Consider the following 19,832-nt stretch of genomic DNA (forward strand, 5'->3'; position numbering starts at 1 on the left):
CCTCCCGCGGGACCCCGCCTCTCCCGGAAGCTCACCCTCCGGCCAGTCTGTTGAGCCAGGGCCTTGGCGATGGAGTTGAAGTTGGTTTTGGAGCCGAAGAGCCCGTGCAGAAACACGAGGGCCGGGCGGGACGCCTCTCCGTCCAGAAGCTTGTAGGAAAGCAGGACCGACCTGCCAGGAGAAGCATGGATGGAGGAGGGGTCTAAACCTCCGGGGATAGGGTTTAGGGGCGTGGCCTGGGGGGAGGGTCGGGCGTAAGCGGAGGAGGCGGGGCCGAACGAGGAGGCGCGATGGACGGCTTCCCACATGGCGCCCTTGACTGACCTCCGCTCGGTACCGCTTCGGCCACTGCTGCTGGGAGCGACGGGCACCCTGGAGAAGCTGAGACTGGAGGGCCCGAGCCCCCTAAGGGGGAGTCTCCAGGAGTGGGCCCAGCGGAGCATGCCCGGCAGTAGCTACCAGGCGCACGCGCACCTCTTCCTGTCCCTGGCTCCGCCCCCCGGCTTCGCTCAGAACCCTGCCCAGCTCCCACTGCAGCNAGTACAGTCTGTTCCCCCAGCTCCGCCTCTTGCGTCATTACGTAATTCCCTCAGCCACCGCGCGGGCGGGCGAGAGAGCCGCCCCTCGCCACGCCCCGGGGGAGCCACCCAATGCCCTGGATCANCCTTCCCCCCGGTCCCGGCGCCGAATCCTCAAGAAGAGTCAGGGTCCTGTGGCCTGGGAGTCCAAACCCGGCCGTTTGGAATGTCCTGCATTTTGGGCGAGAGCCCTGGGCGGACGCGGGGCAAGGTCCTTGGCAAGCCGAGGAGGCCCTGCCTTTGGGCAGCGCACACCCCGCACCTGGCCCTCTCCTCTGCCGTCACGCACCTCCTTGGGTGGGTGCCATACTTTCTGTGCCTCGGGCGGGCACAGAGAGGCGCCAAAAGTGGCTACCGTCGTCGAGGCGCCAGCTTGGAGGCGTCGTGCTCCACCGCCGGGGGCCCAGGCAGGCAGGATGGTGTACCTCTTACCCATCCTGATGGCCTGACTCTAGAAAGAGCTAGAGGAAACTCTAGAGAGGTTATCTCCAACCACCCTCCATGCCCGCCCTTTAGAGACGGGGAAACTGAGGCAAATGGCTTGTATAAGAGGCAGAACCGGAACTGCTGCCTGGGCTGCTATTCTTTTTATTTATTTTTGGTCTGCCATTCTTTTTTTTTATTAAAAATTTTTTAAAAAACATTTTTATTCATTTTGGGGGGGACAGAGCGCAAGCAGGGGAGAGGCAGAGGGAGGAAGATACAGAATCTGAAGCAGGCTCCAGGCTCTGAGCTGTCAGCACAGAGTCGGATGCGGGGTGGAACCCATGAACCTCGAGATCATGACCTGAGCCGAAGTCAGCTGCTTAACCAACTGGTGCCCCTTTGGTCTGCTATTCTTGATGCAAATCAAGGTGGGAGGCCAGGGGTTTGTACTGGAGGGTATTTGGTGTCATTGAGCTGAAATGGGTCAGACGTGCTCACCCCTCTTTACCAGCAGAAAAATAAAGGATCCTCCCACCCTTGAACTCAGCACATCCTGCACATTAAAAAGCCACCATTGGGGGGGGGGGCGGTGGCAACTGGGTGGCTCAGCCGGTTAAGCATTGGACTTTGGCTCAGGTCATGATCTCACAGTTTGTGGGTTCGAGCCCCACATTGGGTTCTGTGCTGACAGCTCAGAGCCTGGAGCCTGCTTCAGATTCTGTCTCTCTCTGGCCCTCCCTTGCTTGCACTCTGTCTCTCTCTGTCTCAAAAATAAATAAACATTAAAAAAGAAATTTAAAAAAAAGCCACCTTTTGGAAGCCTGACCATTTGCCATCTTCTCTCCCCAGTCTGGGTCAGTGGTGGCAGTGGTGGCATGGTCTCAGGTCTTAGCCAGCTGCTCCTTTTACAGCATTCTTCTGCTCAGAAACCTTTAGGAACTCCCCACCCCTAAAGCTGAGAGTTGAATCAGCATCCCAAGTGTCCTCCAGTCTGATGATAACCTGCTTTTCCAGCATGCTTCCTATTCTCTTCCTCCCCAGCCAGAGAGCTGCATTGCACACCTTCCTTTTGGTCTTTACCCCAAGGACTCCCTCTGCTGGGATGGGGTGGCTGCCCTCCAGATAGCTAATGGCCCAAGTCCTGTACAGCTATAAATGTCCAGGATCACTGCCACCTCTTCCTCAAAAGCCTTCCCAGATGTCCCCAGTTGACACTTATCTCTTCTGCCCCATGTTCTCCAAGCATTTGAGCACTACCATGCAGTATTCTGGAAGTGGCTTTCTCTGTGTCCCCCAGAGGCTGGGTTCTGGAGGACCGGAGTCCTGTTTCATTTATCTGGTGCAAAGTGCAACTGTAATCATTTTACTGAATGCTCATGAAGAGATTCAGGGCACTAGTTGAGTCTTAGGTGAAGGTTCACCTGGTGGCTGGGTCAGTGCCCCTTCCAGGAGATGACATCTGGACCACCCAGGACTCTCTTTAGGGCAGGCCTGATGGGAGTCAGGACCAGAAGGATGCAACTTTAAAAAAAAATTTTTTTTAATCTTTATGTTTGAGAGAGACCCAGAGTGCGAGTGGGGGAGGGGCAGAGAGAGAGGGAGACACAGAATCTGAAGCAGGCTCCAGGCTCTGAGCTGTCCCCACAGAGCCCGACGTGGAGCTCGAACCCATGGATGGGGAGATCATGACCCGAACTGAAGTCTGACGCTTAACCGACTGAGCCATCCAGGCGCCCCTGGTAGGATGCATCTTACCTCTAAGGTGTAATAAATCCCTTGCCCCATTAAATGGCCTTCACCTTGAGTCAGCTTGCAGACTGGCAGTTGTTTTGTTCTAATGCGAGGAGGGCTTTGAGGTCACTGGGGACACTAAACACACCAGGTGGTGTGACGATTTGCTGCCAGCATAGTCATTAGGGGAGTGATGAGGACATCTGAGCCAAGGCATGGGCGGGGTCTCAGAGGAGACCCCAGGCAGCGTGTTTTTCTAGAACTGGCAGATGAAGGGGCGGGGGTTGACATCGTGTTGGTGATTCAGAAGGGTAGTATTTCTAACGTGGTTTCAAAGCAGCCCCCACAGCTGCCCCAGCCTACGGTCTAGCCAGGTAACCTGAGCCTGGCCCACAACCTTTGACCATCCGCCCAGAGCCCTGCGTCTATGGCAGAAGCAGTCTGGAGACATTCCTGAGACCTGGGCCCAAGCCCCATCACGTGGCTGGTTAGGGCCCAGCGACAAGCAGAAAAACCAGTTGGCTTGAGGTTTCCACTTGAACACTCTAGAGAAAGTGGTGGGGCCAGGAGAGAGGGGTGGTTGCCACCTGGGAAGGACTCTGGTGAAGGTGTGTTTGGGAAGAGGTCAACTTGGGGGCCGCCCACCCCTCCGCAGCTTGATAGGAACTGGCCAGCTTCTAACCGGTTTGTTGGTGAGGGTCTCCCTCTTGGGGGCGTGTGAGCTGTTGGAGGGGAGGCTTCCGGAGCTCCTGAGATGCTGCGGTCACCCAGGGTAGAGGGGTGCCGAGTGAGACCGCTCTGGGATTCTTTATTCCCAGCGGCCCTGTTCCCAGCCGTCTCCAAGTCCCGGTGTAGTGGGAGGGTGTTATCATCCTCATTTTACTGCCAGGAACAGAGAGACGCGGGAGGGGAATGACCCAGCTCCAGTCACTCAGCACGTGCGCGGCCCAGCCCGAATTCCTTCCCGGGAATGTGACTCCAATTGCAGTTCTCTGGATATTCAGCCCTCGCCCTTCTGACTGGGAAGCCAGGGCCCGCAGGGGTGCGGCCTGCAGCTTGCAGGCACCCTGCGCCCTTGGGGGAGGTGGCGCTGAAGGGGTTAAGGCGGGGAGGCGGCGGGAGTCCCCGTCACTGCACCTGGCTCAGTATCGGTCACGTGGCCAGGGTTTCACCTGCCCCGCTGAGCAGGGACAATCGGGCCGCTTGTTTCCAGGTTGGTCGCCATGGCGACAGGAGCACGCCTGGGGAGGTCAGCGGGGCAAATTCCTGCCTGCTGGCCGGGTGGGGAGAGGGTGTCAGTCGTGCTGGGGCAGGGCTCCCAGGAGACCCCTTGAGGTTTCCCGAGAAGCGGTCCTGGGGGGGTGGGGGTGGGGAGAGCGGGGTCCGGCCACCAGGTGACTCCCTGCCCAGCCTCCTCCTGTTCTCTCCCAGCTCTGTCTTCTCAAATTTTGATCCTGTGGTTTTTTTAAACGTGATCTTGTTTAATCCTCACAGCAGCCTTTCCCACAGGGGCCTGGTAATCCCGGTGCCTCCCCTAGATTTACCAAGCCCTTCCAGAACATTCACACTCCTTCTTTCATTCCTTCAAAAATACCAGAAACTTGGGAGCCTCTACGATAGACCTTTCTAGACACACACCTTTCCAGACAGAGCCATGAGCAAAACTGCAGACCCAGGAACTACAAAGCAGTGGATGGAGTAGAGTATTTATTTCCTTCAGAGCAGGCTGGGGAGGCCCCTCGGGCCATGGATAGAAGGTGGGGACTCTGCCTGATCCTGTCCAGAACACCCCTGGGGGCCCTCTCTGCCACCTCCAGGCCCCTCCTGTCCCCCATCCCCACTGAGCTTCCTGCCAGGCCCACAGAGATTCACGCCTGCTTTCAACCACTCACTCCTCCTTTCCAGAAACGCCCACGGCTCCTGCTAACTGCAACCTTGTCAACTTTTCCCCTACCTCCAGACTCATGTGCACACTGTCCCCCCAGTAACAATCTCATCAGAAGCACAGACCTTAAAGTGAGGAGGGTGAGGAATGGAGGTGGCCGAGGGGGGTCTATGTATTTTTTACCCAGCAGCCTCCACTCCCCTGGAGAAACACCAGCCTGCAGGATACACTCTGTCTTCCTCTGCCTGCGTTTCAGAGCCTTTATTTATTGAGCACCTACTATGTGCTGGGCACTGGGGTTGCAAGGATGAGCCGGGATCTGCTCACAGACCTGACAGTCTGAGGGGGGGAAGATACAATGGATGTGCCATCGCACACCCAGTAAATATCCGAATGAAGGAACGTATCATCGAAGAATCCAACTGGCCCTGGAGTGAGGTAGGGTGGCTCTGCAGAAGCAAAGCTTGAATGGAGGTCTAAAGGATGAGTAGGAGTGGGGCCGGGCAAAGTGCTTATGGAGGACGAGGTGGGAACATCATGCCCAGTGGGAGAGCCATCCCTGTTCCCAAGGCAGAATCTTCCAGCTGCCTCCTCCTTCCTTACCTCCCCCACCCCCACCCCATCCCTCACCTAGTTCCTATTGATTTTGATCTTCCGAATAGCTCTGATATCCACCCTCTCCTGTCCAACACCTCAATCCCGTCTCTCCCCACCTCTCCAGGGTGGCCAACTCCTCAGTGGCCTTTTGGCCTTTCTCGTCATTTCCCCGCACAGCGGACGGCACGATCTTTTCCAAACATGCAATGTACTTGTGTGTTAATCTGGTTGGTTCCTTCCTTTGCTTCCCTACTTTTCTGTGCTCATTGCCCCTGGGGATGCATATGGCTGACCCAAGAGCAGAAAAGCTGGTTTGTGTGTTTCAAAAGCTGGAGCCCTTAGGGGAAGAGAATTCCTCAGCAGAGACAAGAGCTTGGCCCGAATTAGAGGAATTCTTGGCCCAAGAAGCAGGCGGCAGGCCCTCCAGACAGGAAACAGCTCATGGGTCTACTAGGCAGGCGGCTTGTAACATTTTCCCTGGTCTCAAGCCCAAAGCAGACCACAGTAAGGGCACACGACCGAAGGAGCCATTGAATCAGGATGACGATGTCTCAGCAGTCATCGCCGTTGCATGAAGGCTTGACACTGTCCACCCTGTCCCTCTGTCAGCAGCTCCCTCCAAGCAAATCTGGCCCTGCTGGATATCTTGGAAGTGTGGCCCAACCTCAGGAGGATTGAAGTTCAACTTGTCTCCAGCGGCCTTGGCAGAACGGGGAGCATCACAGATAATGTCATAGCATGTCGAAGTTTGTAGACTGACTTTCATAATTGCAAAAATGCCATGCACATCCGTCCACAATTGACTTTCCTTTTAAATCAACAGTCCAATAATTCATTTGGCAAATATTTACTGAGCACGCGCTAATGCCAATTATGATTAAAACAATTTTTTTAAATGTTTTATTTATTTCTGAGAGAGAGAGAGACAGCATGTGCAGGGGAGGGGCAGAGAGAGAGGGAGACAGAATGGGAAGCAGGCTCTAGGCTCTGAGCTCGCTGTCAGCACAGAGCCTGATGCGGGGCTCGAATCCACGAACCTGTGAGATCATGACCTGAGCTGAAGTTGGATGCTTAACCGATTGAGCCGCCCAGGCACCCCGCCAATTATGATTTTTAAAGCTAGGGGTATGGCAATTGCATGGCTCTGTTCCTCAAGGAACACAAAAAGGCAGAACCCCAAATTCTCTGCTTTTCTACTGTCTGGCGGGGGAGACTGGCTGTAAATAAATAAACAAAGAAATATATATGTAAGTATAAATGGTGCTAAGTTCAGTGAGCAGGGTACTGTCTGTACTGGTAATTGGATTGAGCAATATTAAGTAGGCTGGTAAGGTGAAATCTGAAGGATGAGAAAGAGGGAGTCATATGAACCCCAGGGGTAAAAGTGGTCTAGGCAGAGGTAAGAGTGTATGCAAAGGCCCTGAGGTGCACAGAGGAAGCAAGAAGAGAAAGGCATATATGATGTAGCCTGAGGTTGGTCCAAGCAGGGGCCTGGGAGGGGATTTGGTCTTTATTCTAAGAAAAATGAGAGCCAGTGAAGGGTTTAAGGAGGGAGGGAAAAATGATTTACATTTTTTCTTAATGTTTATATATTTATTTTGAGAGAGAGAGAGAGTGAGCATGTACAGGGAAAAGGCATAGACAGAGAGAGAGAGAGAATCCCAAGCAGGCTCCACGCTGTCAATGCAGAGCCCAATGTGGGGCTCGATCCCATGAACCCTGAGATCATGACCTGAACCGAAATCAAGAGGTGGATGCTTAACCAACGGAGCCACCCAGCTGCCCCGACATGATTGACATTTTTATAGGACTCTTTGGCTGCACAGGGGAGGGGAGAGGGACAGACCGAAGGGCACATGGAAGAGAGGAAAGAAAATCAGCTTGGACATTACAGTGGTTGTCCAGTTAGGACATGATACCAACTTCTGGCTGGGAGGTGGCCATCGAGGTAGAGAGAGGTAGATCTGAGATATGTTTTGGAGTTAGAATCAGCGGGATTTGATGAAGAATTGGCTGGCTAGAGAGGGAAATGGTGTGAGGGAAAGGAAAGTCAAGGACAACTCCCAGGCTTCTGGACAGACCGCATGGGTGGGTAATTGTGCCAGTCCGTGAGCTGGGCAAGGCTGGAGAGGAACATTTTTTCCCCTCTATGAGGTACGAGTAGGGAGGAACAATCTAGAGTTCTACTTGAGCCATGTTAAGTTTGAGATCCCCATGAGATATCATAATAAACATTTATGGAGCGCTTAACATTTGCCAAACACTGTTCTAAGTGTTTTATGCCCATTAACTCATTTCATCCCATTAATGGCTGTATTACTTATTGATCCCTCTCTAGAGGAGAGCATTGAGCCACAGAGAGGTTAATTAACTGCCCACCATCACAAAGCTTGGAAGCTACAGCACCAGGATCCGATCAAAGCTGGTTGTGCTCCAGGGCCACGCTGTTAACCACTGCGCTCCACTACCTCGTGACATCCAAGAGAGCAGCTAGACACATGCATGGGGAGCTCACTGGAGAGGCGGTGTTACAGCCATGGCTGTGGGTGAAACAATCAAAGGGTTCAACAGTGCATTAGAAGGAGGGTAGAGGGCCCAGGACCCACAGAGGACCCAGGAAGAAAGGTGAGCAGCAGGTCACAGAAGGAGGAGGAAGGCAGGGGAGGGAGGAGGAGGGAGCGATCACCTATGTCAAAAGTTGCTGAGAGTAAGCTCCGGATAGAAAAGTGACCGCTGGCCATGGCAACCTGGAGGACATTGGGGACCTTGCCAGGAGCCACCTGGAGCGGCAAAGGAGTGGGGGTGGGAGCAGACAGGAGAGGCTGATTGGCATGTGGGAGGGGAGGAGGCAAAATCAGGGGTGAGCAGGGAAATGGGGTGGTCTGTCTTTGGAGATGGGAAGTCAAGGAAACTTTGCTGTTTTTGCAAGAGAACGAAGGTATTTCTGAGGGGTGATTTTCTTTTTCTTTTTTTAATGTTTATTTATTTTTGAGAGAGAGAGAGAGAGCATGAGCAGGGGAGGGGCCGAGAGAGAGAGGGGGATAGAGGATAGCAGAGAGCCTGATGGGTGGCTCGAACCTACGAACGGTGAGATCATGATCTGAACCGAAGTCGGATGCTCAGCTGCCTAAACCACCCAGGCACCCCTGTTTGTTTTTTAAACATAAACTACCATATGATTTACACATTTTAAGAAGTAATAATTCCCTGGGGCACCTGGCTGCCTCAGTGGGAAGAGCATGTGACTCTTGATCTCGGGGTCATGAGTTTGGGCCCCACGTTGGGTAGAGAGAGGACTTCAATAAATAAATAAACTTTTAAAAAAGAGAAGTAATAATTCCTTAATATTATCAGTTATCTTACTCAATGTTCCAATTTCAAGTTGTCTCATAAATGCCATCAACCTGAGGTACGAAGAGTCAGGAACCAACAAATGGCCACAACTGGGATTGGTTGATAGATCTTTTAGACCCCTTTGGATCTATAGATTCCCCTCCATCTCGAGGTTTTTCCCTGTTATTTTGCAGACTATGTTCTATGTTACTGTGTTCCATTAATTTACTGTGTAAATTAATACTGGATCTGGAAAACTGGTCAGATTCGGATTGTATTTATTTTTCTGCAACACTACTTTATGAGAGATGTTGTACTTGATTAAAATGCATTTTTAAAAATGTTTATTTATTTTTGAGAGAGAGAGAGGGACAAGAGTGCAAGCAGGAGACAGCATAGAGAGACAGAGAGACAGAATCCTAAGCAGGCTCCAGGCTCTGAGCTGTCAGCACAGAGCCCCACCCTCTACGCGGGGCTGGAACCCACAAACAGTGAGATCATGACCTGAGCCGAAGTCAGAAGCTTAACCGACTGAGCCACCCAGGTGCCCTCACCCCCCACCCCCTGGCCTTTTTTTTTTAATGGCAGCCAAGTTGTACTGGTTAGGACATCTTTGGCTGGAACCCCCAGGTCAAAAAGCAATAAGAAAAGCTGCATCTGCCATAGCCAGAGATCTAAGGAGGGTGAGGGCCCAGGGAACAGACAGTGACTACCGAGTAGAAAATGTTTCCAGGGCTGCAAATATTTCCTCCTCTTCAGATTGACGCCCTGGTCATTGGCCTAACCCCCAGGCTCATTCTCTGCAGGGTTCAGTTTGGCGTTAGAATTGTTAGAAACAGGCTCCAGGCTCTGAGCTAGCCATCAGCACAGAGCTCAACGCAGGGCTCGAACCCATGAACTGTGAGATCATGACCTGAGCTGAAGTCGGACGCTTAACCGATTGAGCCATGCAGGTGCCCCAAATGTTTATTTATTTTTGAGAGGGAGAGAGAGAGAGGGAGAGAGAGAGAGAGAGAGAGAGAGAGCGCGAGCGAGCAGGGGAGGGACAGACTGAGAGGGAAACACAGAATGTGAAGCAGGCTCCAGGCTCTGAGCGGTCAGCACAGAGCCCCACACGGGGCTGGAATCCACAAATTGTAAGATCATGACCACAGCCAAAGTCGGATGCTGAACTGACTGAGCCACCCAGGTGCCCCTCAAATTGCCCTTTCAAACTGTTGCATCAATATATACTTCCCCTGCAGGGGAGAGGGCAAACGAGAGGCAAGGTGGGCAACCTGGGCTCTAGCATGCCAGACTGCCCAGGTTCAAAGCCCAGATCCCCTGTGTGAACTCTGGGCAAATAGTATAACACTTCCGTGCCTCAGTCTTCCTATCTATAAAATGGGGGTGATGATGATGATAACACTATCCCCTCAACCCTTGTGCTTAAAAGCTGTTAGTTGTTATTGTTTTTCTCTCAGATGCAGTATCATCAAAGTGCTGATTATGGTCTCCAATTCCATTTTCTGGTCTTCTCTGTGCCTCTTGGAGTCTGACATTTACAGACTGAATTATTCTTGTCTTCTGAGGCTGAGAAGAGAGAGATGCTGAGCTATTTGTTTTCCCCAGGTTCCTGGTTTGCTATTGTTCCAGCAGAGGGTGTGTCTTTGTATGGCTGTGGCTAATATCCAGGAGTTCTTTCAACCGGGCTCCTGTAACTTGGTTTCCTTCCCTTGCTTATTTAGGCTTGGCGGTGGTAATGACTCCCCACCGTTAGTTTCTTCATACCTCAATGTCTTTTACAGAATCCCTAGCTCCATTCATGCCTCTCTGTATATAATCCTGCCAACAAAATCTCTTCCAAATCCACCCTGCCTGGCTGCTGCCTTCCAGACCCTCTATGATACAATTAGTTTTTAAAGTTTCCCAATCTCAGGGCATCTGGGTGGCTCAGCTGGGTAAGGGGTCAACTCTTGATTTCAGCTGAGGTCATGATTTTGAGCCCCGCATCAGGCTCCACACTGATGGTGCAGAGCCTGCTTGGGATTCTCTCTCTCTCTCTTTCTCTCTCTCTCTTTTACCCCTCCCACACACTCTCTCTCAAAATAAATAAATAAACTTAAAAAAAATAAGTTTGCCAATCTGAAAAGGCAGGAAAAATACCTTGTTTAATTTAGGGAAATATTGTTTCATAGGGAAGTTATGCATCTTTTCATATATTTATTAGCATAATCGTTCTTTTTGTAATTGCTTCTGTCCCTTTGCCAGTGATTCTATTGGCTTATTGTACTCTCTTTTATTGATTTGCAGGAACTCTTTAAAAAAAATTTTTTTTTTAATGTTTTATTTACTTTTGAGAGAGAGAGACAGACAGAGAGAGAGATTGGCAGCGTGACTAGGGGAGGGAGACACAGAATCAGAAGCAGGCTCCAGGCTCTGAGCCCCCTGTCAGCACAGAGCCCGACACGGGGCTCGAACCCACGAACCGTGAGATCATGACCTGAGCCGAAGCCGGATGCTTAGCCAACTGAGCCACCCAGGCGCCCCAGGAACTCTTTTTATATTAGGTGTATTAACCATTTTTCTGTTGTATATGATACAAATATTTTTTGTTTCTTGCTTCAGTTTGAAACTTATTTCCCCCTCTATATAAAATCTTAACATTTTGGTAAAAAATACATAGTATAATCGTTACCATCTTAACCCATTTTTGAGGGTACAGTTTCATAGTGGTAAAGGTATTTCATGTTGTTGTGAAACATACATCCAGAACTATTTCATCTTGTAAACTGGAAACTCTAAACTCCTTAAATAGTGACTCCTATCTCCCCCCTCCTTCCTTCTCCTAGCTTTTGGTAATCACCACTCTGCTATCTGTTTTTATGAGTTTGACTGTTCTAGATGCCTCATAAAAGTAGAATGACACAGCATCTGCCTTTCTGTGACTGGCTTATTTCACTTAGCAGAATGTCGTCAAGATTCATCCATATTGTAGCAGCTGTCAGAAGTTCTCTTCTTTTTAAGGCTAAATCACATTCCATTGTAGGGAGAGGCACATTTTGCTGTCCTTTTACCCCTAGATGGACATTTGCATTGCTTCCACTCCTTGGCTATTGTGACTACTGATATGAACAGGGATATGCGCATGTGACTTTGAGACCCTGCTTTCAGTTCTTTCAGGTGTATACCCAGAAATGGAATTGTTTGATCACAGGGTAGTTCTAGTTTTAGTTTTCTTGAGGAGCCGCCATATTGTTTTCCACAGCAGCTCTACCAGTTGACATTCCCACCAACAGTGCACAAGGCCTCCAACTTCTTTATACCTTCAACAAGTTTTTTTCTTCCTTCTTCCCTCCTTTCCTCTCTCCTTCCCTCCCTCCCTCCCTTTTTCTCTTCCTCTTTTCTTTCNCCCCCTGTCAGCACAGAGCCCGACACGGGGCTCGAACCCACGAACCGTGAGATCATGACCTGAGCCGAAGCCGGATGCTTAGCCAACTGAGCCACCCAGGCGCCCCAGGAACTCTTTTTATATTAGGTGTATTAACCATTTTTCTGTTGTATATGATACAAATATTTTTTGTTTCTTGCTTCAGTTTGAAACTTATTTCCCCCTCTATATAAAATCTTAACATTTTGGTAAAAAATACATAGTATAATCGTTACCATCTTAACCCATTTTTGAGGGTACAGTTTCATAGTGGTAAAGGTATTTCATGTTGTTGTGAAACATACATCCAGAACTATTTCATCTTGTAAACTGGAAACTCTAAACTCCTTAAATAGTGACTCCTATCTCCCCCCTCCTTCCTTCTCCTAGCTTTTGGTAATCACCACTCTGCTATCTGTTTTTATGAGTTTGACTGTTCTAGATGCCTCATAAAAGTAGAATGACACAGCATCTGCCTTTCTGTGACTGGCTTATTTCACTTAGCAGAATGTCGTCAAGATTCATCCATATTGTAGCAGCTGTCAGAAGTTCTCTTCTTTTTAAGGCTAAATCACATTCCATTGTAGGGAGAGGCACATTTTGCTGTCCTTTTACCCCTAGATGGACATTTGCATTGCTTCCACTCCTTGGCTATTGTGACTACTGATATGAACAGGGATATGCGCATGTGACTTTGAGACCCTGCTTTCAGTTCTTTCAGGTGTATACCCAGAAATGGAATTGTTTGATCACAGGGTAGTTCTAGTTTTAGTTTTCTTGAGGAGCCGCCATATTGTTTTCCACAGCAGCTCTACCAGTTGACATTCCCACCAACAGTGCACAAGGCCTCCAACTTCTTTATACCTTCAACAAGTTTTTTTCTTCCTTCTTCCCTCCTTTCCTCTCTCCTTCCCTCCCTCCCTCCCTTTTTCTCTTCCTCTTTTCTTTCCTTCCTTCCTTCCTTCCTTCCTCCCTTCCTTCTGTTTTTCTTCTCTATAGTAGCCATCTTAATGGGGGTGAGGTGGTATCTAATTTTGGTTTTGATTTGCATTTCCCTAATGGTTAGTGATGTTGAGCATCTCTTCATATGTGCTTATTGGCCATTCATATATCTTCTTTGGAGGGACATCTATCCAAAATCCTTTGCCTGTTTTGAATTGGTGTTGAATTTTAGAACTTCTCTATATATTTGGGATATTAACCCCTTACCAGCTATATGATTTACAAATATTTTACCCCATTCTGTGGGTTGCCCTTTCATTCTGTCCATAAGTGTCCTTTGATGCACAAAGTCTTAAATTTTCTTTTTTTTTTTTTAATGTTTGTTTAGTTTTGAGAAAGAGAGAGAGCATGTGCATGCAGGGGAGGGCCAGAGAGAGAGCGAGAGAGAGGAGAACCCATCAGTGCAGCACCTGATGCGGAGCTTCAACTCACAAACCGTGAGATCATGACCTGAGCCAAAACCAAGGGTCGGACACTTAAGCCACTGAGCCACCCAGGTGCCCCTTAAATTTTCATCAAATCCAATTTGTCTATTTTTGTTCCCCTTTTGTAGTCTGTGCTTTTGGTGTTATAACCAAGATATTGGTGTCAAGTCCAATGCTGTGAAGCTTTTACCATATGTTTTCTTCTAAGAGTTTTATAGGCTCAATACTCATGTGTAGATCTTTGAGCTATTTTGAGTTAATTCTTGTCTACCGCATTATATTAAGGTTTAGCTTCATCTTCTGCATGTGAATACCCAGTTTTCCTGGCACCACTTGTGGAGGGGACTATTCTCCCTCCATTAAGTGTTCTTGGCACCTTTGTTGAAATGAGGACTCTGGCTGGCTCAGTAGGAAGAGCATGCAACTTTTGATCCCGGGGAGTCATGGGTTCGAGCCTCACATTGGGTATAGAGATTATTTAAAATAAATAAAGAAAATGAAATAAAGAAAACCTTTTGACCATATATGTGACCATTTATTTCTGGGGTCTCTACTCTGTTCCATTGGTCTATTTGTCTTTTTTTTTTTCTTTTAATGTTTATTTTTTTGAGAGAGAGAGACAGAGTGTGAGTGGAGGAGGGACAGAGAGAGAGGGAGGCACAGAATCCAAAGCCGACTCCAGCCTCTGAGCTGTCAGCACAGAGTCCGACACAGGGCTTGAACCCATGAGCCATGAGATCATGACCTGAGCTGAAGTCGGACGCTTAACTGACTGAGTCACCCAGGCGCCCTGGTCTATTTTTGTCTTCATGCCACTACTACACTAGTTTGATTACTATAGTCTTATGATATGTTTTGAAATCTACAATCGTGAGTCCTTCAACTTTGTTCTTTTGGCACCCTGGGTATGAACTTTGTCTCTCATTTATGAGCATCCGCTCCGTGCTGGGCATGCTGCTAGGCTCGGGCCATAAGCAGGTGAACAGGGTGCTTAGCATCCCCTCCCCAGCAGAGTGGATGGTTTAGGGGCGAGGAGAAAGACAGGAGGTCATTCTGGGGGGCAGCATGTAGGTTAGTGCGGTCTTTGTAAGGGTCCACCCAAGACCAGAAAAAGATGTAGGTGATGGTACAGCTCATCTTCAGATACTTGCAGCTAGACCTCAGATTCGGCTGTGGCTTTATGAGCATGTGAGCTTGTGGACAAAGGGCTATATCATTGGTTTTGATGAGTCCCTGCACCCCGTGTTAGATGATGCAGAAGAGATTCATTCTAAAACAAAGCATGGAAAACAACTGGGTTGAATCATGCTGAAAGGGGACCATATTACTCTGCTCCAAAGTGTCTTCAACTAGAAATGGTCAGTGAAGGGAGAAATTGTGGAGAAGACAATGCATTTTTTTTTTTAGGTGTCCTTTGTTGAGAGTATAGTTCTGAACTATTTGTTCATATTGTTTTGATTATGCTTATGTTCTTACTAGGTGACTAGAGGTGCTGTGGGATTGTTTAAAAGGGGAGAAGCGATTTGGGCACAGAATGACAAATGCCATGGGTGTCCTCGTGGATGGACAGGACTCTGTAGGAGCAGGCTGGCTGTCAGGGAGGCTTCCCTCAGCTAAGACATGAAGTGACCTCTAAGCTGTCCACAGGGCTGAGGCGAGACTGGGGACACAGCCAGGACAGAGGACAGCTTGTGGTGAGGCTCACGGCCCGGGGAGGGCAGGGTTTGTGAAGAAACGAAGGCTGTCCAGAGGGGTTGGGGCTTGGTGGTTGGGGCAGGGAGGGCTTGAGGCAATATGGAGGCAATTATGGCGCACGGGTCCGGGTGGGATCCATATGGGGGTAGTAGATGGAAGGATGTTAAGTAAGCAGGTGATGTGAGCAGGCCGAGGACTTTGTCACATGAACTGTCACCTGGCTATTTTGAGGTGAGTGGCTTGGAAAGGGGCACAGCCGGGTTGGAAAGGGAGCCTGGGGGCAGGTGGCCCTTCTTGGGGCTGTTACTGAAAGATGGTGGTGGCCTGGTTGAAGTCATGGCAGCAAGTGGGAAAGAAGACAGGTGGACACATCTAGAAATAATGAGGAGGTTGACAGGCGAGGGGCCGGTCGTGGGCAGGAGGGCCATCAGCTTGTGAGCCTTGGTGGCCTCATTTTGTAATGCCTACCCTGCGGGGTTCTTTTGGGGATCAAGTGAGCAGGGACAGTATCAGCTCTTCTACAGATGAGCGACAGGTGGCGAGTGACTTGCCCAAGGTCCGTCAGCGAGCGCGCGACAGCCGGTACTCTCTCTCCCTTTACCTGCTCTGCAGAACATACCTGTCTTGGCTCAGACGACCTTGAATGGAGCGCTGGGGAGGGTGGGGGGAGAAGGAAGGTACTCTCTGTTCTTCCAGGCCTGCCGCAGACCTTGAGGGAGCCACAATAAATGCTGTGTTTGTTTGATAAAGCACTTGGCTTTTGGTCTGGGCAGGAGGAAGAGCTGGAACAGGTGTGGCAAGCCCGGGGCAGCCCGGGGCACAACGGTGGGAGGTGGAATGGGACAGAGCCCGAGGGCCTGGCAGGGGTGTCCGGGGCTGTGGATTTTGAAGAAACCCAGGACTTTCTCATGACCCAGCCATTGCCCTCAGGTGCCCAGGCTCCTCTTGGCCGAATAAACCAAAACATTAACATTAATACTAGCTCACATTAATTGGGGTCCTTCTGAAGGCACACAGTCATGCCTTCCTTTCACAAATGGGCGCTGGGCTGCGCTGGGTGCCTCAGACGGACAGAAACTTGGGACAGAGCCCCTGACTTTGGGGGATGACCTTGTGATGGGAAGTCTGACAAGAGACAAAACAACGGGGCGCCTGGGTGGCTCAGTCGGTTAAACGTCCGGCTTTGGCTCAGGTCATGAATTCGCAGTTCGTGGGTTCGAGCCCCACATCGGACTCTGTACTGACAGCTCAGAGCCTGGAGCCTATTTCAGATTCTGTGTCTCCCTCTCTCTCTGACCCTCCTCCACTCATGCTCTGTCTCTCAAAAAGGAATAAATGTTTTTTAAAAAAAGCGTATGACTTTGGCTCAGGTCATGAACTCATGGTTTGTGGGTTCAAGCCCCACACTGGGCTCTCTGCTGTCAGCACGGAGCCTGCTTCGGATCCTCTGTCTCCCTCTCTCTCTGCCCCTCCTCCACTTGTGTTCGCTCTCTCAAAAGTAAATAAACATTAAAAAAGAGAGAGAAAGAAACAAAATAACATAGTGCTGTAATGAGGTGAGAACAGGCTGAATGGGAACTCAGAAGATGGCTCAGCCAATCCTAACACTGCCTGGTCCTATTATCATACCCATTTTGCAGATGAGGAAGCCGAGGCTCAGAGGAGTGAACTGCCTGGCTTACCCGGTCGGTTTGGTCCTAATTTTCTCCTGCAGGCAGTGATAAGGATAAAAACGGGGACAGAAAAGACACGTTAGAAGGGCCCTCATGGGTCACCTGGTTCAACCCCCTTGTTGAAATGGCGGGTTCATTTCTGGTCTCAGAAGGGGAAGGGAAGTGCTCAGAGGCACACGGAGAAAAGGAGCGGATCTAGAAACTGGACTCTGTCTCGGTCCAGGGTGTTCTTCACATCAAATGCCTGCCTCTTCTCCAGGCTGCTGAAGTTTTCCTGATGCCCGTGTACAGACCCTAGACCCCAAACAGCATAGGAGCAGGTGGAGTTAGGACAGGCCCTGGAGCGAGGCAAGGGTGTGTGTGTGTGTGTGTGCGCACGTGCGCACAGAAGCGTTGAGGGGAGCATTGGATGGGGTAGGGGACCTCACTGCCCCCAGGAGGCTCCAGGGAGCACAGACTGGGGAAGATACCAGGGAGCCAGGGGAGGAGCTGAGGGCCCCTCACCCAAGGGTCTGTTTCCCTTCTCTGCCACATCCTTCTGGCTCAGCGGCACCCAGGGGGGAGGGGGAGGGCCCCTGGGCCCCAGGCTGCAGCTCTGCCCTAGTGTGGCCAGGAGGCACTGCCCTCAGGCTGCCTTCTCGAAGTTGGTGGTAAATGAATAACCTCACTCCTATCTGCAGGGCTCTCTGGGACAAAGGGCCCGCTGGGACCCTTCCCCATTGAACCTCTCCCCTTCACTGAGCTCCCTCCTTCTCTTTGGACCCCTTCCCCCACGGAGGCCCCCCCACTCTGCCCTCCCCCTTTTCCTGAGCTCACTTCCGGTCCAGCTCTCCTTAGGGTCTCCAAGGGTCAGTCTCTCCCTTTCATTCCTCCCTCACCTTTACTCCCCCTCAGGCTAGAAGAGTGGTTCCCAGAAGCACCCCCCGAACTCCTCATCCTTTCTGGAATCTTACAAAGAATGACCTAAAGCCGGGGTGTCCCAACTATTCATCGTAACCTGCTTCCTCTTCCTTGGATCATAAAGGGTGACTGCATGTCTGTATTCCCTAACTGGAGAATTCAGGGGGGGCTGGTGGGGTATCCTACTGAAAACGGTCCCAGGGGCCACTAGGACCTTCTGCTTAAGCTTGCTGCAGGTGGAGAAGTTTGAGATACAACAACTCGGAAATCATTCTCTTCTGTCCCATATACCTGTCCCTTGACCCTGGCTCCCCGTCAACTTGCTAACTTGGCCTAGACTCCCTTTATAAGCAAAGCTCTTGGACCCGTGGCCCAGATGTTCTGATTTTACTTCTCATCTCCCATGGGCTTTTCTGCCCCCTGCGTCTGCCGGCCCACCTCTTGGCAAGGCCACCGGGGACCACCTTGCTGCCTTGAACCCCACGGCTACTCCTCGAGCCTCGTCTTGACCCACTGGTGCAACCTCGATCACCCTGGTTTCGGGTGCCATCTGTATGCTAACAACAGCCAGCGTTGGCCACTCCCGAGTCTCAGTTCTTTATACATGCCCTGCCACTTCCTGGACGTCTCTGCCAGGAGGCCCCACAGGCTTGCCAAACTCTGTGCACTCAAAATTGAACCCGTCATCTTTCCCCAGCAACCTGGTCTCCCGTTTTGGTAAATGGCATCACCCTCCCAACAATGACCTAGGGCAGAAAATTGGGGTTATCCTGCTTTTTCTGGCTCCCTCACCCTACGTATCCAGAGGCTTCTCTAGCCTTCATCTCACTTCCTTCCAGCCCCCATCAGGCCCTGCTCCCCACCCCACTGTCCCTGCCTTCTTTCTGGCCACCCCATCTCTCCAGGGAGGGCTGCGGAGCCTCTTAGACGGTATCCCCGCCCCCCTCTCCCTCCTGAAATCCCACTCCCCCAGGCGCTCCGGGAGCCAGTATTTTGGAGCACAAATCTGACCAGGTGGGTCCTTCCGTGGCTCCCAAAACTCCAGAGTCCAAAGTCTGTAATTAGGCCTCTGAGACTCCTGACTCGGCCTCCTCCGGGCCCCTGGGCCTCACCACACTCCCCTCACACTTTGCTATGCCGCGGGCCCTAGGGGGATCCCTCCCTCCTTGCTTGAGGCACAGGCGCCCTTTCCTACTACCTGACCCTCCTGCACCTTCTCCCAGACCGAGTGCTTCCAAGCCTGGTTAAACTCAAGCCCTAGAGCGTCACCTCAGGGTCCTTCGGCCTCCCCCTTGGGGGTTCCTAGGAAGAAAACGAGGCCCCTCTCTCATCTCTCCTCCAGGTGAGAAGGTGCCGCCCAGTTTTACTTCTGATGCTGTTTTGCCAAAACAATAGGGCTTTTTGTTCCCCTCTTCCAAATATGAAATCATAGCACTGAATGTGCTCTTTCACACGGACAGGGAAGATTAGGTGCGCAGCCGCAGCAGCGAGGACGATACTCCAAGCGCAAACCCAGATGGCCGAGGCTGGAGAGGAGGCCCCGGGGTCCCCTTCTCCCACCTCCCCCATGCCTCCCTCCACGGAGCAGGCTGGAAGTGTTCATGCCTCTCTAGTTTGGGCCTTCAACTCTGAATCCCCAGTGAGTAGGCCAAACGGCTACTAGGGCACACCCAGTTCAGTTTCGAACCACACTTTCTCGGTTACCCCAATATCTGCCCTCTCTAAGCTTCATTCCTAGAAGGGACGGTAGGTAGTGAGAGAGCAGAACCCAGCCGAGTCCAACCCCAGCGGGGCGGGGTTGGGGGTGGGGGCGAGTGTGGGGGGTGTTCCGTAGGGAGGTGGAGGCCTGTCGGCGCTCAGGACAAGGAGGCGCCCGTAACTGCAAAACCAAAGACTTTTATTGAAAAATATCAACTGGCCCTTTTCCAGAGTGCCGGTCCCTGCCCAACGCAGGCTTTGGGGCTGAGGCCCGACGGGGTGGGCAAGTAGCGGCGGCCACCCAGCCGCGTTCTCCGGAGGGGCTGAGGTTTCCCTGTCCCTGTGAGCTGGTCCCCAGCGCGCTCCCGGGCCAAGGGGGTGGGGGTGTGCGGCCGAGGAAGGGGCCGCAGGGTTGGTCCCTCCCGGTCCAGTGCGAGAGCTCCTGGCACTTGGGGCTGGGGGCGGGGCTGGTCCCCGAGG

At 51.2% G+C, this 19,832-nt stretch overlaps 1 protein-coding gene and 1 long non-coding RNA gene across 3 annotated transcripts in view; one reads left to right on the forward strand and one right to left on the reverse strand.

Moving 5' to 3' along the window:
• Positions 1-485, reverse strand: part of ABHD11 (abhydrolase domain containing 11) — a 2,374-nt gene extending 1,889 nt beyond the window's left edge. For both annotated transcript variants that reach the window (XM_077777819.1, XM_077777818.1), the window contains exons 1-2: positions 325-485; positions 36-171 (exon numbers count right to left, since the gene is read on the reverse strand). In XM_077777819.1, the coding sequence (XP_077633945.1) occupies positions 36-171; positions 325-443 (255 nt within the window). In that variant the 5' untranslated portion in view covers positions 444-485. The remainder of the gene's footprint in view (positions 1-35; positions 172-324) is intronic.
• Positions 486-4,169: 3,684 nt separating this feature from the next.
• LOC144242927 (uncharacterized) lies at positions 4,170-5,992 on the forward strand. Its single transcript, XR_013338494.1, has 3 exons — positions 4,170-4,492; positions 4,877-5,058; positions 5,830-5,992. It is a non-coding gene; the product is annotated as an uncharacterized LOC144242927 (long non-coding RNA).
• The last annotated feature ends 13,840 nt before the right edge of the window (positions 5,993-19,832 follow it).

Source organism: Crocuta crocuta, unplaced genomic scaffold, assembly GCF_008692635.1.
Source record: "Crocuta crocuta isolate KB4526 unplaced genomic scaffold, BGI_CrCroc_1.0 scaffold217, whole genome shotgun sequence".
NCBI lineage: Eukaryota > Metazoa > Chordata > Mammalia > Carnivora > Hyaenidae > Crocuta > Crocuta crocuta.